Source organism: Ictalurus punctatus, chromosome 10 (assembly GCF_001660625.3).
Source record: "Ictalurus punctatus breed USDA103 chromosome 10, Coco_2.0, whole genome shotgun sequence".
Classification (NCBI taxonomy): domain Eukaryota; kingdom Metazoa; phylum Chordata; class Actinopteri; order Siluriformes; family Ictaluridae; genus Ictalurus; species Ictalurus punctatus.
The window spans coordinates 21,319,933-21,342,936 of NC_030425.2; the positions used below are offsets into that span (position 1 = coordinate 21,319,933).

The 23,004-nt window shown below is 39.1% G+C and overlaps 1 protein-coding gene across 2 annotated transcripts in view; it reads right to left on the minus strand.

Annotated features, from left to right (window-relative positions):
• Positions 1-2,563: 2,563 nt before the first annotated feature.
• The window catches only part of pcsk6 (proprotein convertase subtilisin/kexin type 6), an 88,232-nt gene continuing 67,791 nt past the window's right edge, over positions 2,564-23,004 (minus strand). For both annotated transcript variants that reach the window (XM_017479017.3, XM_017479016.3), the window contains exons 16-21: positions 21,384-21,580; positions 20,236-20,323; positions 18,551-18,654; positions 15,300-15,429; positions 8,287-8,399; positions 2,564-3,224 (exon numbers count right to left, since the gene is read on the minus strand). In XM_017479017.3, coding sequence (XP_017334506.1) covers positions 3,127-3,224; positions 8,287-8,399; positions 15,300-15,429; positions 18,551-18,654; positions 20,236-20,323; positions 21,384-21,580 — 730 coding nt within the window. In that variant the 3' untranslated portion in view covers positions 2,564-3,126. The remainder of the gene's footprint in view (positions 3,225-8,286; positions 8,400-15,299; positions 15,430-18,550; positions 18,655-20,235; positions 20,324-21,383; positions 21,581-23,004) is intronic.

The following is a 23,004-nucleotide window of genomic DNA, read 5'->3' on the forward strand; positions in this document are numbered from 1 at the left end:
TACACATTTACATGCATCTTTTTGCAGGACTGGTGTCCTGTACAGGGTGGATTCCTGGCTGGGATCCACCACAACCCTGACCAGGAGAAATCGATTATTGAAGATGAATGAATATATTAATTCATTCAATTAAATTTTATTTGTATAGCGCTTTTAACAATGGACATTGTCGCGAAGCAGCTTTACAGAAACATATAAACACAGGATACAGATTTTACAGTGTGTGAATTTATCCCTATTGATCAAGCCGGTGGCGACGGTGCAAGGAAAAACTCCCTAATATGATATGAGGAAGAAACCTTGAGAGGAACCAGACTCAGAAGGGAACTCATCTTCATCTGGGTAACAACGGATAGTGTGAAAGTAAAAGAAAGTTCATTATGGTTTTTATATGAAGTCTGTTTGTTGAACTAGTCCACTGTTCACTAAAGGAGACCTGAGTGCAAAACTGCATGTGGTAATTGCAGTCCCAAGGCCATAGTAGCAACCGTAGTCCTAGCAACCACAGTGAGAATGTCCATGTGGAATTGAGGTCCAAAACCATTTCCATGGTATTTCAAGTGGTCCCATCCTAATCAATCTCCAGGCTGTAACCTCCAGTTGATGAGAGTAATTCTAGTTCCATACATTAATATGAAATGTACTATATGGTAAATGTAATATGTAAACATACATTCACTGGATACTTTTTAGGAACACCATACTAATACTGGGTAGGACCCATTTTGCTCTAAGAACATCCTCAATTCTTCATGACATGGGATTCCACAAGATATTGGAAACAATCTGTTGCGATTCTGGTCCATGTTGCTAAATTGCCAGCTGCAGATTCATGCTGAGAATCTCCCATTCTACATCATCTCACAGGTGATCTAATGGCTTCAGATCTGGTGACTGGGAAGGCCATTGAAGTACACTGGACTCTTTCTCATGATCATAGAACCAGTTTGAGATGACCTGTGCTTTGTTACATGACATATCATGCAGGAAGTAGCCAATACAAGGTGGATAAATTGTTGCAATAAAGAGATGCATGTAGTCAGCAGCAATATTCAGATAGGCTGCAGATTTCAGATGATGCTTGACTGGTATTAAGGGGCCCAATGTGTGCCAAGAAAACATTCCCCATACCATTACACTACCACCAGCAGCCTAAGCGGTTGACACACAGGAGGTTGGGTCCAAGGATTCGTGCTTGTTCATCAGGTGACATTCTCCGAGCTTCAGCTGTCCAGTTTCCACAGTGTCCAGGGCCCACAACAGCCTCAGATTCCAGCTCTTGGCTGACAGAGGTGGAACCCAATGTGCATGCTCATCTGCTATTGTAGCCCATCCACCTCAAGGTTTGACATTTGCGTTCTGAGATACTGTTCTGCTTGCCACAGTTGGAAAGAGTGCTTATTTTAGTTTACCATTGCCTTCCCGTCAGCTCGAACCAGTCCGTCCATTCTCCTCTGACCTCTCTCATCAACAAGTCATTTGTGCTCACAGAACCGATTTTTTTTTTTTTTCTGTGTAAACTCTAGAGAATGTTTTGTGTGAAAATTCCAGGGGATCAGCACTTTCTGAAATACTTCAACCAGCCTATCAGGCACCAACAACCATGCCACGGTCAAAGTTACTGAGATCACATTTTTTCCCCCATTCTGATGTTTGATGTGCACATTAAGTGAAGTTCTTGTCCTGTATCTGCATGATTTTATACACTGTGCTGCTGCCACATGATTTAATGATTGGTTAACTGCATGAATGAACAGGTGTACAGGTGTTCCTAATAAAGTGCGTGGTGAGCGTACGTTTCTGTTAAAAATAATTTACCAGTCAGTCATTCAGAGGTCAATTTAAGAACATGCTATGTGGCTATTATAATACTATCCATTAAGTCGATGTGAAAGTGAAAGTTGTTGTCACTGGCCTTACAGAGAAACATGTGATAACATCTGAATAATTTTTTACGCAGTGAATCATTGGCCTGGCAGGCTGTAGAATAACACCAACACAGTGCCACATGATAAATCTGGTGCCTGTATGGAGGGTCCTGTTGTCTGGAGTAGGCTGTGATTAAGACAAGAACAGCTGCCAAACCTCATCTGTGTGTGTTTATTCCACACTTTCATCAAACCCACTTCAGCTTGCATCAAAGCATCTCCTGTGTCCTGCTGTTATTCCGGTTGCATCTAGTAATAGATGACCGAGGATCCCCATCCATAAAAACCACAGTAGCTCCAAAACATTTACCACTTGGGGTATCCAAGTGTGGGAAATAAGGGACAAGATAAATAAAGAAGTCATCCTTAGGGTTCAACATCCAGTCTGTCAAGTCATGGATGCAACCTCATCTGTGACAAAAGAGTTATTCATTCAGGGCACAGTGCTCAAACAGCATGCTTAAAAAGTTCATGATCTCGATGTTTGGCAACAACAAACTTCCGAGAGCCAGCAATTTACCAATGAAAATCCAGATCCAAATTCCAGCTCCAAAAAGGTCACTGAGAGAGTGATGCATTTCTCAAGATGGGGCACAGGGTTTATAGAGAAGAAAAGATACGTTCAACAGAATCTCTTGCTGGTGGCACCAAATCATTTAGTTTATTCCTCCACTCTAACAGAAGCAAATAGTTTAAACATTACATTCACACTCTGGTATGTACAATACTTTCATTGGGGTATTAATTCATCTTTCTTGATAAATGATGCTGCTGAATGTATTTGTTTAAGAGGTTCTTCACTTATTGAAGTTTAAAACAATTAATCTGGCATCATATTCATCAATTCAGCTCAGTGCTGGAAATCGATTTACAGAGGATGCGGCCTCCTCAGCTTATTCTTTCTAATCACGCACAGCTCCCCATCGGAGTATATTCTATAATATCATATTAGAGTAAAAAATAAACCATTTATACATGTACTATATGAAGCTTATAAAACAGACAGCTGTAAAAAAAAAAAAAAAAAAAAAAAAAATCTTATGGCAATCGTATAGCACCCTTTCAGGGTTTTATTGAAATGAGGAGTTTGTTGGGTTTGAATCCACAGATATAAATGGATTAAAAATATACATCAGATAATACAGCCATATTAAAAGAAGTGACCTGTCCTTCTCTCTTTCACTCTCTCTTTATTCATTCATCCTGTCATCAAACAGGTTCTGCAGCAGAACTGCCGGAAGAGTTTCTTCTCACACAGCCGGTTGGACTTCACCATGTCACAGAACACCTCGTCCGCTTATGGAGTAGAGAGGGGAGAGAGAGAGAGAGAGAGAGCACTCATTCAGTTCAGTCAAGGCATGATATAACCTCCTTATACTACCTGCATTTCCAAATTTTCAATCTAAATCTACTATCAGAAGTGTTAATTATTAGTCATTAATTCATTCATTCATTAGTCATTTTAGTGAACATTTGTGTTGGTGGCCATGGTCAGTTTACACGGTGATTTAGTAAAAATATGCAAGTGTAACGTAAATTTTCAATAAAAATTCTATGATCAAAAAAAAAAAAATTGCAAGCAAATACAGGTGCATCTCAAAAAATTGGAATATCGTGGAAAAGTTTTTTTTTTTTTTTCGTAATTAAATTCAAAAATGGAACTTTCATATATTCTACATTCATTACACATAAAGTGAAATATTTCAAGCCTTTTTTTGTTTTAATCTTGATGATTACAGCTTACAGCTCATGGAAATAAAAAATCCAGTATCACAAAATATTAGAATAAATAATTTATAATAAAGAAATGTCGACCTGAGAAGATTTCTAATCAGCTAATTAACTCAAAACACCTGTAAAAGTTTCCTTATCCTTTAATCTCTCAGTCTGGTTCAGTACACACAACCACAATCATGGGGAAGATGAAAGTAAATGTTGCATTTCATTTGGAAATCAAGGTCCCAGAGTCTGGAGGAAGAATGGAGAGGCACAGAATCTAAGATGTCTGAAATCCAGTGTGAAGTCTCCACAGTCAGTGATGATTTGAGGTGTCATGTCATCTGCTGGTGTCGGTCCACTGTGTTTTCTCAAGTCGAGAGTCAGTGCAGTGTCTACCAGGAGATTTTAGAGAACTTCATGCTTCCATCTGCTGACGAGCTTTATGGAGATGCTGATTTCCTTTTCCATCAGGACTTGGCACCTGCCCACAGTGCCAAAACTACTAGTAACTGGTTTGCTGACCGTGGTATTACTATGCTTGATTGGCCAGCCGACTCGCCTGACCTGAACCCCAGAGAGAATCTATGAGAGACACCAGACCCAACAATGCAGACGAGCTGAAGGCCGCTATCAAAGCAACCTGGGCTTCCAAAACACCTCAGCAGTGCCACAGGCTGATTTCCTCCAGGCCAAGCCACATTGATGCAGTAATTCATACAAAAGGATTAAAGCCCCGACCAAGTACTGATTGCATAAATTATCATATTTTTCAGAAGGTCGACATTTCTCGATTATAAATTATTTATTCTAATATTTTGTGATACTGGATTTTTGATTTCTGTGAGCTGTAAGCTGTAATCATCAAGATTAAAACAAAAACGGCTTGAAATATTTCACTTTATGTGTATTGAATCTAAAATATATGGAAGTTCCACTTTTTAAATTAAATTACGGGAAAAAAAAAAAGAACTTTTCCACAATATTAAATTTTTTTTTTAGATGCACCTGTAAATGTCACATCCACCCAAGACATTACACCTCCACCTCAGCAGAGGTCCCCCTCTGTAGAATCCTAACTCCTATATCACTCATCAAACACGTCCTGTTTACATACTATATAATGCCACATTCGATTAAAGGTCATAACTCATAATTTATGACTTCCGACTCTGAAAAACTGAAGAAAATGCACCTTCAACTCGGAATTCCTATTTGGGAACTCTCAATGGCCTCCTCAACTTTGAGTTAAGCAAGTAACGTCAAATCAACATGGCTGCACACAGCATCAGCAGTAAACAAAAGAACACTTCTTACCTTTAAATGAGTTATGCTGTATATAAGAGTATTTGCTTTAGATCAATCAACATACAGTAGAGACATATGAGCTTGTTAAATCTAGAACACTGACTATACAATTCACTATTTTGAGAAAAATAAACATCATTCATCACAGTTAGTTGGCTAGCTTGTTGCTTTTTCTCACTTTGTAGCTCGTATGCATGGTGGTTGAAATTTACTTAATTCAGAGCTTCAACTTCACACTTCTGAAGTAAACCAAAAGCAGCATAAAGCCAGTTCAACCATTCAGTTAGTGCGAAGTCTTGCCAACTTTTAAATTCATGTAAGTCCTGAAACTTAAATTCTGTGATTGCTATTTCTGTGTTTTGACTCTTGCCTTGTCATTCAGTTATTCTTTGCATTTGCCCTTTGTCTGGGCTATTCGTGAATTTCTGTGATTCTCTGGAACTGGATTCTCACGCATGTCCCGAGTCCTGTCACTTTGTTACAAAAACCAAGCGTCATTAACATCTAGCTGGCACTGTATAACCCCATTTACTTTCTGTTAGTGGTATTATGTCTGAAAACTCTGGTTTAATCAATCCCACTTGAGCATATCTCACAACTACTACCATGTGGTATTCAACACAAAAAGCCCTTATTATTCAACACGTAAAGCTCTTAATGAATCGGGACAGTTGTGCTGAGGGTATGGAAATCTTCAAATAGTTCATGGCAGGATGTCATTAGAACTGGAGTTAAGAACCCCTATAATTATGGTTTTTATATGACAAACAACTCAAACTTGCATATGATGTATAACAGTTTAAAAAATAATTAATTTATAGTAATAATGCTTTACATATATAACATATGATGGTCAAAACAAGGTAGACTATATGGCCAAAAGTGTGTGGACACCCGACCCTCACGTTCATATGTTCTTTTTGAATATTCCATTCCAGATTAATTTGTCTTTGTGGTAATAATAACGTCCACTCTTCTGGGAAGGCTTTCCATTAGATTTTGCAGCCACAAGAGAATTAGTGCCATCAGGAGCTGATGTTGAGCGAGGTATTTTGGGTTGCAGTCGACATTCCAGTTCATCTCGAATTACTCAGTGGGGTTGAGGTCAGGGCCTCAGTGAGGTTATCTGCACTTGCGTCCATCCTAATGTCCATTACGTTTATTACGTGACAGTATAACTACAGCATACAAAGACATTCCATGCTTCAAACTTTGTGGCAACATGTGTAACAGTTGATTTTATTACTGCTAAAATGTGGTGTACAGCTGCGTAAAATGTTTGTCTCTTAGAGTCAGACATACTATCTATGCATCTCTGTTATTATATTATGGTAAATAGTCTGCATTTATATAGTGCTTTTTTTTTTTTTTAACTTAGTGGTTCTACAAAGCTCTTTATACTGTTTCTCATTCACCCATTGTTATATGTTCTCTCTGCCCTGCTGCCTGACTGCTATTTACAATAATATTTTGCTATTTACAATCCTCTACTCTTTTGCCTCTTCTCATGCCCATGCCTTTTCTATCTCCCCACTTTCTCGCCTGGCCTGGTCAGCCCAGTTGTTCTGTTATGTAAGCTTTGATAAAAGAGATTTTTGGGTTAATGTGGGATAGAATTTTCTCAAAAGCAGCATTGTTGGCATTCTGCTGTAGGCGTATTCACAACCTCTTATACCCCATACCCCATACTCCCTCTTATCCAAGTCCCTTGGTCCTTCCCAGTCTCTTACTTGTTGCTTTCTAGTCTCTCTCTCTCTCTCTCACTCATTCATACATTTACATTCCTTTTTCTTTACAATAAATTCTCTTTCCCTTCTCCTCTAGTTCACTCTTCTGCCTGCCTGTATCTCTATCTATTTTACTGTTCTTTATTTCTCCTTCTCTCTCTTTCTAATGAATCAAGTCTTACAAGACAAAGCTCCTGCAAGCCATAGTTGAGCTGTCTACAACCAGCTTTGTTAGAGACGATTTAAAACTCGAGTGGCCTCTAAAAGCTCTCTGGTGAAGCAGCCACCAAAACAAAGTTGTGAAAATGGAGTGTCAAAGCATGGGATGACATTGCGGCACTCCTGCGCTGAAGCCATGCCTAGCTCAGCTCTGTGCCAGTAAAATTCTTCCTTACACAATTGCTAAATTCCTTCTCCCTATTGCAGCAAGGGCAAAATCCAACTTCGATATCATTTCTCAGTGATGCATCTAATGTAAAATACTAGTGAGTGCCAATATGTAGTACATCATGACTAACATGTATAATTGAACACATTATTGTTTATATCCAGAAATCTTCGTCATTTTCTACCACAGTGCTGGTGAATTCTCAGTTGTGACTGGTCAGACGTTTTAAATCTGAAGAAATTTCTATAGCTGCATCTCTGACAGCAGTTCTGGCTGTAATACAAATGACAGCTTTATATTATATCACAGCATGGTTGAATGCTCGAAGAAGGTGTGCATTACTTTCGTGCAGCAGCGCAGCGCGAACAGTAGTTCTGGCTGTAACGAACGATAGGATTATATTAATGCGCTCATTCTAATACATTATTATTTGTAGTAACAGCTCATACACAGGGACTTGTATGGCAAATGCTCCACATAATCTAAAATTAATAATAAGATTTTTACAAAGATGTTTAACAAATAAAAACACAGCGTTGATGTGGAGAAGTTTTTTCTTAGGAGGGGTCTCAAGTGTCACTGCTTTGTAACATGGGGCTTGGCAAAGTTTCCCAAAAGTCTTTAGGACGGAGAAGTTTACATTTTCTAGTTTCTCAGTAAAACGATCAGCTGCATTTGTTTTTAGAGAAAGACAGAACAGGAGATGTTGGTAAATGAACATATCACGGACCTTTTGCAACCTTCAATCTCACTTTAAACCATTAAAATGTGCGATGTGTCGTCATTAATAAATCAGACATTGTAATCGTTGGCACACCTGAGCTTTCCTGCTCCAGGTGCACTGTATCAAGGCTGACCCTATTCTCTGACCCCAGCTTCCTAAAAATCTCGGATATGTGGGGGAAAAATAATCACTGTATTGTAATGTATATGTGAAAAATAAATGTATCTATTCTATAATGGGATTCACGTACAGCACACTGAGCCCACATCAACAGCAAGTGACCGATAAAACCAAATAAACTGCCTGAGGACATGGTGGTGTCACTAGCAGCCTTCCCACTGTGTCCTTTCCCTCTATAAAAGCAACATCTAGAGAGTGAGGATTTTTTTTTTAGTGAAGCAAGAGGCACTATGTCCTACAGTGCAAGTGAAAATTAGCAACAAAGCAATGTGGTTTTGCAAAACTTTCCGGCCCTGCTGAATCCGCTGTGCTTACTATTATTACAGGTGGCGTTGATTATGCAGGTACCGCCGACCAGGTTGTATCCACCTCTGCACTGAGTACAGCTTGTTCCAGGCCCACGGCAGCTTAGACAGTTCGCCTCACATCTGCAAAATGCAACAAGAAAACCACACGGTGAGTGTAAAAAAAACAAAAATTTGCAAACAGCACCCACTTCATCACAAATCAAAGTGAGAAACTTTAACTTCCTGTTTTTTTTATGGATGAATGAAGCAAGGCAATAAACTTGGGGCACCATGATATTAATATGTATGAGGGCATCGGCTGGCCGAGGCTGGCACACTGAACCCTTCTGGCTGCTCCACTGATTCTCAGCAATCGGTATGACGCACACATTCTCACACGCTCAGATATAAAGCCAGAAAATACGGATATCATATGATGAGAATGAGCTTATGGGATTGAAAATGTCGAGTTGAATTTGGCAGCGTGGGACAGAAAGTTGGTGTGCAGAATCATTATTCAATAGCATATTTCACCCAAACCTCAAATATTTCTAGTATGTACACTAGTATCAGCCAGATAACTCTATGCAAACATCATTGCATTAAGGATTCCCATTAAACATTCTGTAGGAGATCTCAAGTTGGCCTTCGGCTGAGATTACTTGACATATTAATCAGCATGCTTGTGTAACAACAGTGACACAAAGTTAATGGGAAATTGAGATGTTTGTTTAATAACTAGAACAGAGAAAAGCCATAAAACAGTGGCATAGCTAGGAAGTTATTTCAGTGCGGAGATAGGGAAATATGCTAAATAAAATCACAGTGTGATCTGTACAATTAAACTGATAAGTATGACACGCTCATGCATTTTGGGTGGATGTCATTTTATGGTGGTTTGGATTAATTGGATTAAAATAATACCAGATATAATAACACCAACATAAAGTAAAGGGGTTTATTCAGTGTCAGCTAGATTAAATTAAAATAATGTGTGAGGGGCTCCTAAGTGGCGTAAAAGGAAAGTGTTTACACTATTGTCTGCAGATTACAAGTTTGAATCCTAACAATGCCACAGCCATCTCTGAGGCTAAGGTGAGAGTTTAAGGGTGCAAAATTGGTTATGCTCTCTCCCTGTCAATCACAGTGACACTAGCCATTTGTGGGCATGTGTGGGCTCAAGTATGTGGAAAAGCACAAATAACACTTTCCTTTGAGTGTTATGCTGCCCTGTGATGCTGCATGATGCAGTTGGTTGCTTCACAAGTTTCTGAAGGATGTGATAGCCTTCACCCTGGCTGGTGGGTGGAATTGATCAAGACTAAATTGGGGATGGGGGACGGGATTGAGTGCAAATAAGTAAATAAATAACATGTGCAGGGGAAATGACATCTTACCTTAACATAAATCCAGATCTACTGCGAAAAACACATGTTTCTGGTTGGTTAGTCCTATTTCTCACCATATCAGTTGGTATTGGTAACCAATAAAATGTGATTAAACAAAGTAAAGGAAGTATTCATTTGGCATTGACCTATTATGAATATCATTATAGTACAATTACTGCATAAAACTATGCTATTTTTTTAAAAAAATATATATAATGTATACTGTATAAATAGCAGCACTGATGTGTATGTTAACTACCCATGGATAGGCATTTGGAATGGTCATAAAATATTTCAGGGGCATGCATCTAACCATTTCCTATGTACAGTGAGGAAAGAAGTATTGAACGCGTCAATTTTTTTCAGTAAATATATTTCAAATGAGGTTATTCACATGAAATTTTCACCAGACATCAATATTAACTCAAGAATTCCGCAAATATAAAGAATTCACAACATTAAAGTCCATAAATAAAATTATGTGTAATAAAGTGGAATGACGCTAAGAAAAAGCAGTTCTCCAAGGCAAGGTAAGGCAAGGAACCAGCTGAAATCTGTAAGTAGTCAGAAAGTAATTATACCCCATATCAGTGCAAATTAATATCAGCTGGGTTAGTAAATTGATGGTCTATAAAAAGGCTTTTCATTACCAAGGTGGCACACAAGAAACATCACATGATGGAGTAAAAGCAAAGAGCTCTCCCAAGACCTTCCCAACCTTATTGCTGCTAAACATAGTGATGGAATCAGATACACCCATATTTCAACACTTCTGAATCCTCCAGTAAGCACCATTGGGGCCATTATCCACAAGTGGAAGCAACATCACTCTGTCATCCACCGGCCACGCACAGGAGTTCCTCGCGTTCTGACCGAGGAGTCAGAAGAAGAGTCAGAAGAGTAGCCCAAGAGCCAAGGACCACTCGGAAAGAGCTCCAGAAACACCTGGAGGCAGCAGGTACAATCATCACAGAGAAAACAATAGGCAATGCACTCCACTACTCACGCTCACCCCGCAAGACTCCATTACTAAAGAAAAGGCATGTCGAAGCTCATTTAAAGTTTTCTATAACCCATTTCGACAAGCCTATGAAATACCCGGAGAGTGTAATCTGGTCAGACGAGAGCAAAATTTAACTTTTTGGCTGTCATACTACACACCATGTTTGGAGAAGAAATGGCACTCCACATCACCTTAAAATATCATACCAACAGTGAAGTGTGGAGGTGAAAGCATCATGGTGTAGGACTGTTTTTCATCACATGGTACTGGCAGACTTCATATAATTGAAGGAACGATGAATGGAGCCCTTTAGCGAAAGATTCTTGAGAAGAATCTGCTGCCATCCACCAGGATGAAGATGAGACGTGGGTGGACCTTCAAGCAGGACAATGATCCAAAGCATATAGCAAAGGAAACTCTCAATTGGTTTCAGAGAGAAAAAAAAAAGGTGCTAGAATGGCCCAGTCAGTCACCTGACTTTAAATCAACTGAACAAGATTTAAAGATAATTTATTTAGAAGAATGGGTCAAAATCACACCTGAATACTGCGGCCGATTAATTTCTTCATACAGGAAGCGTCTTGAAGCTGTCATTACAAACAAAGGCTTCTCCAGAAAATATTAAATATATTTCAGTTAGCGTGTTCAATACTTTTTTCCTGTGTTATTCCACTTTATTATACATAACTTCATTTATGTATTTTAATGTGTGGATTTCTTGAGTTAATACCACAGTCTGGTGAAAATTTCATGTGAATAGCCTCATTGGAAATATATTTACTTAAAAAAATGTTCACGTGTTCAATACTTATTTCCCCCACTGTCAATTTTGTAAACATTTATAACAAAGCTCAGTTCTTCTAATAGAGCTCATTTACATAAAACAAACACAGACACTGTGAGGGCACATGATTCAAAAAGCAGCAATTTTTAGGATACACCTGACTAATAGTGTAAGTTATTTTTAATTAATCACATTTTAGCAATAAAATCATTATATATATATATATATATATATATATATATATATATATATATATATATATATATATATATATATATATATATATATAAAATGTATGTATATATGGGGCAGATACACTAGGACAGGCCATATCATTGTTCCATGTTCCAGTGCTCCAGCTTCATTTGTGGGCTCTGAACTCCAGAGAGCATTGTACTTCATATTGATCAGTGAAATAGCAGCAGGAAATAAAACCTCCCACAAAAGACTCTGGCATATACATTAACAAATGCTTTTTCCTCATGACCTTGAGGAACAGTCACACCTTTTACGATGTGTTCGTCACTCCTGCAGTGGTACATGGATTTAACTAATGCCTTTTAGACTGTACATTCTTTCTCAGGGTCAAACTTTGCTTTTATTTTACGGCTGTCTGGTCTTCTTCTTCTTCTTTCTCTCTCTCTCTTACATACACACACCTTCCTACACAATCTTTTCATTCCTCCAGAAGAGAATTCATTCACCAGCCGTGACCACCTTTGAAAGCCTCTATTTGCTTTGAACATCTTTCCCAAAGTAAGAACCTCCTGATTTATAAGCCAGAGGGACAAAGTAGCTGCAGTTCTGTCTGACCCTCTAGTGACACATTACAGACATCTAAAACGTGGTGATAGTGTTGTAAATTCAAACTTTCTGCAGAAGGTGAGCAAGTGGTTTGCTATAGCTGCTCACAAATCTCGAATTCACTATTTTTGGAGAGGAAAAAAAAAAGAAAAAGAGGTGGTGCAGTAGTTAGCCTTGCACCCTCACTGCGCCTGAGTTACTGTCTATATGGGGATTCTGTGCATGTTCTCCATGTGGGTTTCCTTTAGGTTCTCTGTTTCCTCCCACCTCCCAAAAACTGGCAATCAGGTGGATTGAGGACTCTAAATTGTCCTTAAATGTGAATGAGTGTGTGTGTGTGTGAATGTGTGTATGTCTAGTTCCCTGTGATGGATTGACTTCCCATTCAATGTACAGTATACTCCCGCCTCATGTGCAGTGTTCCTGGGATAAGCCATGGATCCACCATGACCCTTACCAGAGTAAAGCAGTTACTAAGGATGAATCAAAGACTGAGCAAAATAAAATAAAAACAAACAAGCAGAAACAATGATTCCACTATGCATTATGTGTGAACAAAGGCTAATAAAGTAAATGTAAAACCTACAAACATATATTTTTGTTAAAATCCTTTTCATATGCTGACATGATAGTAAACAGGCTAAGAGACATCGTGTGCAATGACTGTTGACTCATTCATAGGAAATTCCCATAGGAGTTTGCAGAAGGTGACATCAGTATAGCATATTAATAAAATGCTATAAAAAATGTTATTGGCTTTCAGTTGGTTTAAAGGAAATGTTCAGAGAAGAAAACGACTGTACACAAGTTTCTCCTTACTGCAAATGTAGATGATCAGTCATGGGTGATGTCCAATATTCAGCCCTTTAATACTGCCTGGAGCCACAAGACTAATGTAGCTAACAAGTCGTTTAAGTCCATTTCACCTGAAGCCTTTTCCATAAATACATACACAAATCTTCATAAACTTGCTACAAACAACACCATTAATCTATATTACCTTGTTTTTAGAGAAAACTGTCTCAGCCAATATTTACAAATTTAAGTTCAGTTTCTCCTATAGTGTGTCTGTGTTGTAAACAGGACCACCTATTATTGGTTAACAACGAAGGCTGCTCTGTGGCCGAACTGTTCATCAGAAAATTGAGGAATATTCCTGAATTTAGTTTTTTTACATTCCCTTTTGTCATGCATGTTCTCTTAAAGGTGACACACACCTATACCCTGTATCAGGCTACCACTAGGACACTACTGCTCAGAGACCCTACTTGTGTTTGGTTTGGTCCTTTATGTTCCATTATGAATTTCCCATGTTTGTGGACACATATAAAAAACCAGGATAAAACAATAGCTAAAAAATGGGAAGGTAGTGGTGTTACTATCCCTCCCAGCCTGTGTCATAGTTCCCAGTGTGGCAACTGCTGCTTGTGTGTCATGTTTTGTTCATCGTTCGTCATGTGCTTTTGCTATTGTTTTGTTTTCATTTTTACTTCCCCTCCTATTTCAGTGGTTTTCATTTTTGCCTATTTCTTGTTGTTAGTTTTATATATATATTTTATTTATATTTCTTTTTCATGTTCTTGGTTATTGTATGATCTTGTTTCCTATTTCTCGCCTTCTTAGTTACCTTTGTGTGTGTTTTGCCTGTATTACGGTTCTTCATTAAATCATGTTTATTATTTACGTATTTGCGTATTTGTATGCAGGTACTTCCTTGTTTTGAGTAATTACAGGTGTGGAAAAATGATAAAAAGAAAAGTAAAGCTTTGCTTGCAGACTTATCAGTTCCAAATCAGCTACTGGTGATTGTTATGGTGGGACGAGCAGCGCCGAGCAGGAGCTCTATGGCATAGCCTAATTAAAGATGCTAAATAAAGCCTTTGTTTACAACTGGTCTGTATTTCTCAGAAAATATGCTAATCTACATAAAGGGCCGGTGAGAAATAACTAGCTAATGAAATTAGGCCTGCACCAGTCCTTTGATAATACAGGGCCGTATTCAGAGTCATCAACTTAAGTCCAACAGTTATATCAATATTTATGCAGGCAAAGTTATGCATATTCAGAGATAGGTTTAGCACCTGTTTAAGTCAGCACTCTGGGTGAGCCATTCAGATTATGCAAATTATCTGAATGCCTCAGAGGTTGCCAGAGTAGAACGCTTTTCAATAGCATCTAGACCCCCACCTTTAAACACAAGCACTTGCCTTTAAACCCCCAGAAAATCAGGCATAGATTGCTATCAAACATAATACAATGTAACATAAAAGCAAGAGAGAATTTAAAAATGAAAAATTTAAAAAGACTAATATGATGATGATGAATGAGAAGATGGCAATCATTGAAATAAACCTCTAATAGGAGTATTGTAGTATATTGATAATACAGTATTTTGATGCATAAATAGTTGTATTTGCACAATTGTCAGCACATCCTATAATCATTTTATTGTTTTATATTGTATACCAACAGTTAATTGTGCTCACAACATAATGGAGCAATGGGATACTAAATCCAGGTCATAAAAAATATATTACAATTGATCATACTGTCTTACATAAACTCTCCATTGTGGTTTAACACTACAAGGAAACTGGCAGATATTTATGTTAAAATGTTGGATGAAATAGACTTCCATTACTTCATAGCTCCAGTGCAAAGCAAAGGAAGCAAAACCAGACTTGTCTCGGCTTACTGACTACACTGCAAATAAAACGTGTACAGATCATTTCTCAAACCATTCTTTCAAAAGCTCTGAATTAATAATAAAAATTAAACATCGCTCCAGCAGTTTAAAACATGGTGCTCAATAATTGAGTAGTCCTTAAAAATGGAAGATGAAACACACTGACATAATTATGCTGCAAAGCAAAAAAAGGCATCTTGACTGGGAAACAAATACTCAATCTAGCAATAATGGTGTGTTTCCATTGTCTCAAAGGATTCCTAACCAATAGTCTCACTCCTGATGACCGTTTGAGGCTAAAATAATACCCAATTAGAAAACAAAAATTATAAACTGCCATATCTTAAAAAAAATAAAAAAAATAAACAAGACTGACTTGCGGCACATCTTCTGTGAGAATCCTATGCTGTCACCCTCGTAGTGCCCAGGGCTGCATTTCCGCACACACCGCCATTCCTCCTGCAGGAAGTCACGGGAGCAGTTTAGACACTCCTCCATGCCCGGCCCTATGTAGAAGAATACACAGGAGGGATCAGTGATCTTATGATAACAACACTGATCTCATGATCCTTTGTGTCTTTATTATGTCTTCAGTGAAAATATGATGGAGAACATCATTCAGAGGTCGTCAAGCTTGGGGCTAAATTAGACAGTGGCTTTATTTCTCAGGAAGAAAAATTCCTTAAAGCCCTTTAATCACAGGAGTAAAACCTCTTTCCAAATTACACAGTCTCCAACACACACACACACACACACACACACACACACACACACACACACACACCCAATATACAGCCTCACACACTGTGCACTTCTAGCCAGTGATGTGAGAAATAGTTTCAACTGAACTAATTAAGCTGTACAGTCAGAACATCATCTCAAGGGAACACGCACAGACACACACACACACACACACCACTCAGCTGGTTTAATCTATTGCTATATATTCCCCTCACTGCTCCAGGTCTATCACATCAGCCATGTGTAATACATGCACTCATAAGGAAAAATGCCTCATATCTGTCTGTCTCACGAGCCCATGAGAGTGTAATGATTTAAATTGGCATCTATGTGTCACAGCCAAATATAATAATGCTCTTTGTTTGAGATCAGCCTTTCGTAATGACTTCATCATTATCATAGAAACTCCTTTTTACTGCAGTGGTGAGGAGTATTTCAGTAGATGTCCTTGGGTTGGGAATTTGGGCCTGTGCTACATATTTATAATACTAACAACTCTCTAATCAAAAAAAAAATCCAATCTATTCTGTAGCACCTCAAGTCACGGCATCCATATCTATTCTTTATGTGGCATATTTTCATCAAAACATTTCTTTACATAAATAAATGTGATTTATTCTAAATCGACTCTCCGCCACATGTTCCAGCCAAATACAGAAAGCTCAGTTGCCATGCAACAAAGGCAAGGAAGGATACCCTTTTCTAACAAGCTCACTAACAACTTAGTTAATCTGCATGTCTGCAAAGTAAGACTGCTCCTTCTCTACATGCAGAGCAGTGTTTGGCAGATGTTGATCGCACATTTTGTGAAACTGTTTCTCACCGTAGACATTGCGATGACACTTTGTACATCATTAGGCTTGTGCTGTGCAGCCAATTCTGGCCAATTACCAGGCCTAATATAACACATATTACTTCAGATGGCTGTTCATTACAGATGAACAAACATTTGGAAATTCCATCAGCACCACCAAGCAGGTACAAGAAAAGTCTACATACTTTTTGTGCAATTCTCTGGTACACAATATGAGTATACTTACTGTTGGCTTCTTTACAACTGGAAGTTACTGGCCAGCAATCAAACTCACATGGTACTTAACATCCATGCATTAATTTCTCTCCCCCTGACCCCGAGGGCTTTCATGTCACCACCATGGGACAAAATATTCTTATGGAACATTAGTATAAACCATGGGACAAAATATACATAGGCAATCATCAATATCTGGCTTTGGCACAGCACCAAAACATCACTTACAGTATATGTGAGAAACACTGCATATGGTTAAAATCTTATCAGGATACAATCCAGATACAAAGATGCATGAAATAACCATAAATGTGGTGTGTGGGAAGAGTCTTGAAAACGGGTTTAAAACACTACAATGTCTAAAATGCTTTTAAAATGCTGTACAACATTTTAGTCAATTGACAGCTGAGACAATTTTAAAGATTCCACGCAAAATTTCAACATCTAATCAGTTGCTTCCAGTAACAGTTAGTAATTACTATAATAAATACTGACAATAACCACAATCTCTCAGAAATGTGTACTGTGACATCATTTGTCATAATATTTATTGCTTTATAGTGCTTTATACCACAGCATGGCTGAATTCTCGAATCTGATTTGTCAGAAGGTGTGGATTAATAAACTGTCCAGCAAGCCTCGGAGGAACAAGCCAGTTCCAGCTGTGACATGAACAATACGATAATATTAATGCACTAATTCAAATACGTAGTAACAGTTCATAAGTGGATACGGTACATAATGTAAGACTAATAATAAATGAATTTTGAAAGTCTGTTATTTAACAAAGAAAAATATATAATCATTGATATGGTGACGTTTTTGTTAGGAGACCTTCATTTAATATTTATGGAACAATCATGGTGCTGTATAATATTTTATGCTTTCCAGTTTCACTGTAACAGAACTAGCTGTGGTTTCTGAGAGACAGACAGAGAGAGAGAGAGAGAGAGAGAGAGAGAGAGAGAGAGAGAGAGAGAGAGGATGCTGACGGAAAAATTGTTTAACACGGCTGTAACTTAAGTGATAACTTGTCTTACAGATGTTCCACAACGTTAAATGTTAAGTAATCATTAAATTGTGTGAAATGTCATATATTAACAAATGAAACATTATAATCATTATAATGGCAAATCACTGTGATATAAGTGGAATAGTACACTCCAGACCATGTGGTAATAATAATAATATATAAAATAATAATATTATCCATCCATCCATTTTCTTTACCGCGTATCCTTACCGGGTCGCAGGGAACCTGGAGCCTATCCCAGGGAGCATAGGGCACAAGGCGGGGGACACCCTGGATGGGGTGCCAATCCATTACAGGGAACAATCACACACACATACCCATTCATACACTATGGACACTTTTGGACATGCCAATGAGCCTACCACGCGTGTCTTTGGACTGGGGGAGGAAACCGGAGTACCTGGAGGAAACCCCCGCAGCACGGGATGAACATGCAAACTCAGAACAAACAGGGCTGTGACGGAGGTTAAGGGTCTTAATCAAGGAGGGCTGCCAAAATTGTAGTTTTGTCTAAAAAACTTAATAACTTCAAATAAAGTTGATCTTTCTCTCATATTTTCAGTGAGATTTCACTAATAAAGTTATATAATATAAATAAATACAATTATATTTTTCAGAACTTTTTTTTTTTTTACCCATCTTTACCAATAATTCTGGAGCTGACTGTATTTTCATTTTTACTCCCTTCCTGTTAGAGAGCAGTGGGAGACCTGTGGTGTCTTCTTGGTATCCCCTGGGCAAACTCTGCAGAGGTTCTTTGCCTACATGTCATGCATTAAAATCGTGTAATGCACACCTAGCCATGAATAGAATAAAACAAAACCTGTGCAGGTGGAGCAGGAGACATGGCAGGGGCTGCACTTCATCTCCTCCAAGTTAAAGAAGGTTCCATGTGTGCACTCAGGGACGCAGGTCACTCCTGCTAAACTACAGGAAAAACAAAGGAGAAGTCATTTTTATAACATCTACATAGGAGACAGAGAGATGAAGACAGAAGAGGGCTTTCAAGTTGGGTTGTCACTGTTTTAGGTAATTTAAGTGTCCATTGCCTGCTGCTCTTTGAGTGGTTTAAACTTTAGCACAAAGATTGCAGCATTCTGATGGGGAGCCAAGGTTATGGGGGTTAGTGGTTGAAAATGAGAAGGTAAACATGCTTTCATGTTCTTCTCATTCTCTGAAGCTCAGCATGAAGAGCCTGGGATCTAAAGCTCAAAGATTTCCAAAAGCCTCCAGAAACTACTTCAACGGTGCAAACTAGAACTTTTGAACGAGGCAGATAAAGTGCTATAGGGTCCCCACCAGCTCATGACTCGAAGCATGTGAAGGTTTGCTCTGAATAAGAGAAATAAAGAAAGGATTTTTTTAAAAGTATACAGCTGCAGGAAGTGTAAACCACAGAACAGACAGCACATACTGTATAAAGATGGCCAGATGTACCCTAGACAGTAAACTAACACAGACTGCTCTTTACCTCAGTGTAACCTATTCATGCTTAGACTGGAACTTTTAAATTTCCTTTACTGCAGCTGTTCTCAGAGTTCCACTGAGCACAAATCTGATCAAAATCAAAATCAGTCAAACCATGTGGCTACAATCTTTGCTCCAAAAAGCCTATTTTATCGATTTTATAAATTTAATTCACATATATAATATTTTGGACCAAAGACTAAAAAAATACAATAAAATTACAAAAAGTAGAAAAAAGCTCTTGCAGAAAAAGAAGGACATGTAGAGTCTGGCTGCAGTAATATAAAGGTAATTTGTGTAAATATGTGTGCTTTTAAGGAATGTAATCAAAGTTGATTCAAGTTAAACGTGTGAAACATCAAGCCATGAAAAGCAGTATCGAATGTTCTATGTTTCCTTTTACTGGTCAGGGTTGCGGTGGTACCAGGCTAAGAAGGTTCTTTACCCCCAGACTTTATCCCCAGCCACAGATCACCAGATGTTCATAAGCTAGCTGTGAGACACAAATCTCTGCAGTGGGTCCTGGGAATGCACCAGGGTGTCCTTGCCTGATACAGATCTACCTGGAGCCTCCGGGGGACATCCTTGTAAGGTGCCTAAAACACCTTAACTCGATTCAGAGGAGCAATGGCTTTACTCTGAGGCTCTCTCAGATTGCAAAGCTCATTATCTTATAAGAAAGAGTAGGCCCAGTAAGCCTGCGGAGGAACCGCCACTTGTACTTTCCACCTTATTCTTTCAGTCACTACCCACAGATGAGGAAAAGGATGTAAAATGACCCATAAACAGAGAGCTAGTTCAAAGAAAATGGTTTCATAACCACTAATCCAATTCAGAATTATAATGGGTAGTCCAGAGACTGTCCTGGGCACAGATCCCCCTAACTTAGTCTCATTGCCATATGATCACAACCAGGCTGTCTGGTAAAAAAAAAACTATATATACATTTAAAAGAACTTAAGCTTAAGACATCACCAGTAGCTGAATAATGATTTTCAAACGACGTTTTCAACAGCGTATTTTGACCTTAATTTGTCTTACCTAAAGCCTGTTTTGCATGCCGTACATCTGTCAGAATCCTGCAGGCACTTCATACAGTTCTCGTGACAGCTCAGACAATGTCTCTGAACTGGAGGGTTGCAACGGGACAGTCAGAAAGACATAAAAAAGAGGGAAAAAAACAGCTAAAGTGAGACAAATAGAAAGTGAGAGACAGAAGGGGAGAAAAAAAGGGGTGGAAACTCAGCCTTTTCACATCATCTTGCATTTCACACTGTAAATTAAACACACGGGAATCTGGATACAATATAGTTTACCGGAAGTGCAAATTAAAACCGTTCAAGCAATCTCTGAAAACTCACTTCAGCAGCATCTGCCTGTTCTATGTGTCTATGTGTGTGTGTGTGCTGAGACTAACCTGTCCAAATACTGATAATGCAAGTCAGGCTATTCTCTGCCTCTTTGCGTCAGAGCTCACGATTGCCAAGATGTCCAGTCAACATGCTGATTTGTAGTGACATGAAGGCCACCTCCATCACAAGTGTTTAATCAAAATGGCGCAGAACAATCCAAAAGGCTCCAGATGTCTATTTCAATGTGTATGTGTGCGTGCGTGTGTGTGTAAAAAAATGTGTTTGCTATGTGCAAGTGTGCAAAGTGCTTATTCACTCAATATCCAGAGCCAGTTCAGTTCAGCTCAATTTGACACAGATGGTGTGCATTCGATGCGGCAGCATTTGATGGATTAAGAATCAGATAATAAATATCAGTCTTGGGGCTTAAATCTGTGCACCACTGTTACAAGCTCTCCTTGGAGATGCATTTGTTGAAGAGAAATCCTGGAAAAGAAAAACTTGCACCTTACCATACTGACATATTGAGAGACATGTTGTGCTTTCCAGGTATCCTGTTTCTTTTATCATTTGTCTCTTCAGAACAAAGACAGATATCACAAAGGCAATGCCAGAGCTCAGTTTGTTTATAATTGGACCTCAGTAGTTTCTGATGTTTTTTTTTTTCTTCTGTCAAGTCTCCAGTAACGTTGGCTGATATACCCCACATTAGCTGTGTGGTACATGGCATTTTCACTATATGCTTTTTCAGTAATCACTGAGGAGAAGCAAGAAAGAAAAGGAGAACGAACACATGCATAGAGAAAGTGTCACACATTCCCAGTTTCCCACCCTCACCCTCATCATTGAAGTATCCAGTGGGGCAGCTCTCTACACATGAGCTCTCCTCTGTGTAGAAGAACAATCCTCTCCTGCAGGACAGGCACTCATTTGATCCTCGGCCAACACACTTCTCACAGCCTCGGTGACAACGCCTGCACCTTCGCACCTGAGTGTCCTCAAAGTAACCCAGCGGGCAGTGGCTAACACACCTCCTTTAGAGAGGAGAGAAGTATTTTGTGAACACCAATATGTAGCAAAATAATCCTATAATATATACTCACCATCCACTTTTTTAGGAACACCTGCACATTCATGCAATTATCTAATAAAGCATGTGGCAGCAGCGGAATGCATAAAATCATGCAGATAACACACGGTGCCAGACAGGTTGGTTTAAATATTTCAACAACTGCTGATCTCTCCATTCTAATGTTTCTGAACCTAACCTAGCAATATATACAGTATCTCACAAAAGTGAGTACACCCCTCACATTTTTGTAAATATTTCATTATATCTTTTCATGTGACAACACTGAAGAAATGACACTTTGTAAAGTAGTGAGTGTACAGCTTGTGTAACAGTGTAAATTTGCTGTCCCCTCAAAATAACTCATCACACAGCCATTAATGTCTAAACCTCTGGCCACAAAAGTGAGTACACTCCTAAGTGAAAATGTACAAATTGGGCCCAATTAGTCATTTTCCCTCCATGGTGTCATGTGACTTGTTAATGTTATAAGGTCTCAGGTGTGAATGGGGAGCAGGTGTGTTAAATTTGGTGTCATCGCTCTCACACTCCCTCATACTGGTCACTGGAAGTTCAACATGGCACCTCATGGCAAAGAACTCTCTGAGGATCTGAAAAAAAGAACTGCTGCTCTACATAAAGATGGCCTCAGTTATAAGAAGATTGCCAAGACCCTGACACTGAGCTGCAGCACGGTGGCCAAGACCATACAGCGGTTTAACAGGACAGGTTCCACTCAGAACAGGCCTCGCCATGGTCGACCAAAGAAGTTGAGTGCACATGCTCAGCGTCATATCCAGAGGTTGTCTTTGGGAAACAGACGTATGAGTGCTGCCAGCATTGCTGCAGAGGTTGAAGGGGTGGGGGGTGAGCCTGTCAGTGCTCAGACCATACGCCGCACACTGCATCAAATTGGTCTGCATGGCGTTCGTCCCGGAAGGAAGCCTCTTCTAAAGATGATGCACAATAAAGCCTGCAAATAGTTTGCTGAAGACAAGCAGACTAAGGACATGGATTACTGGAACCATGTCCTGTGGTCTGATGAGACCAAGATAGTTTGGATATTTGGTTGAGATGGTGTCAAGCATGTGTGGCAACAACCAGGTGAGGAGTACAAAGACAAGTGTGTCTTGCTTGCCTACAGTCAAGCATGGTGGTGGGAGTGTCATGGTCTGGGGCTGCATGAGTGCTGCCGGCACTGGGGAGCTACAGTTCATTGAGGGAACCATGAATGCCCCTCCCTTCGGAGACTGGGCCGCAGAGCAGTATTCCAGCATGATAACGACCCCAAACACACCTCCAAGACGACCACTGCCTTGCTAAAGAAGCTGAGGGTGAAGGTGATGGACTGGCCAAGCATGTCTCCAGACCTAAACCCTATTGAGCATC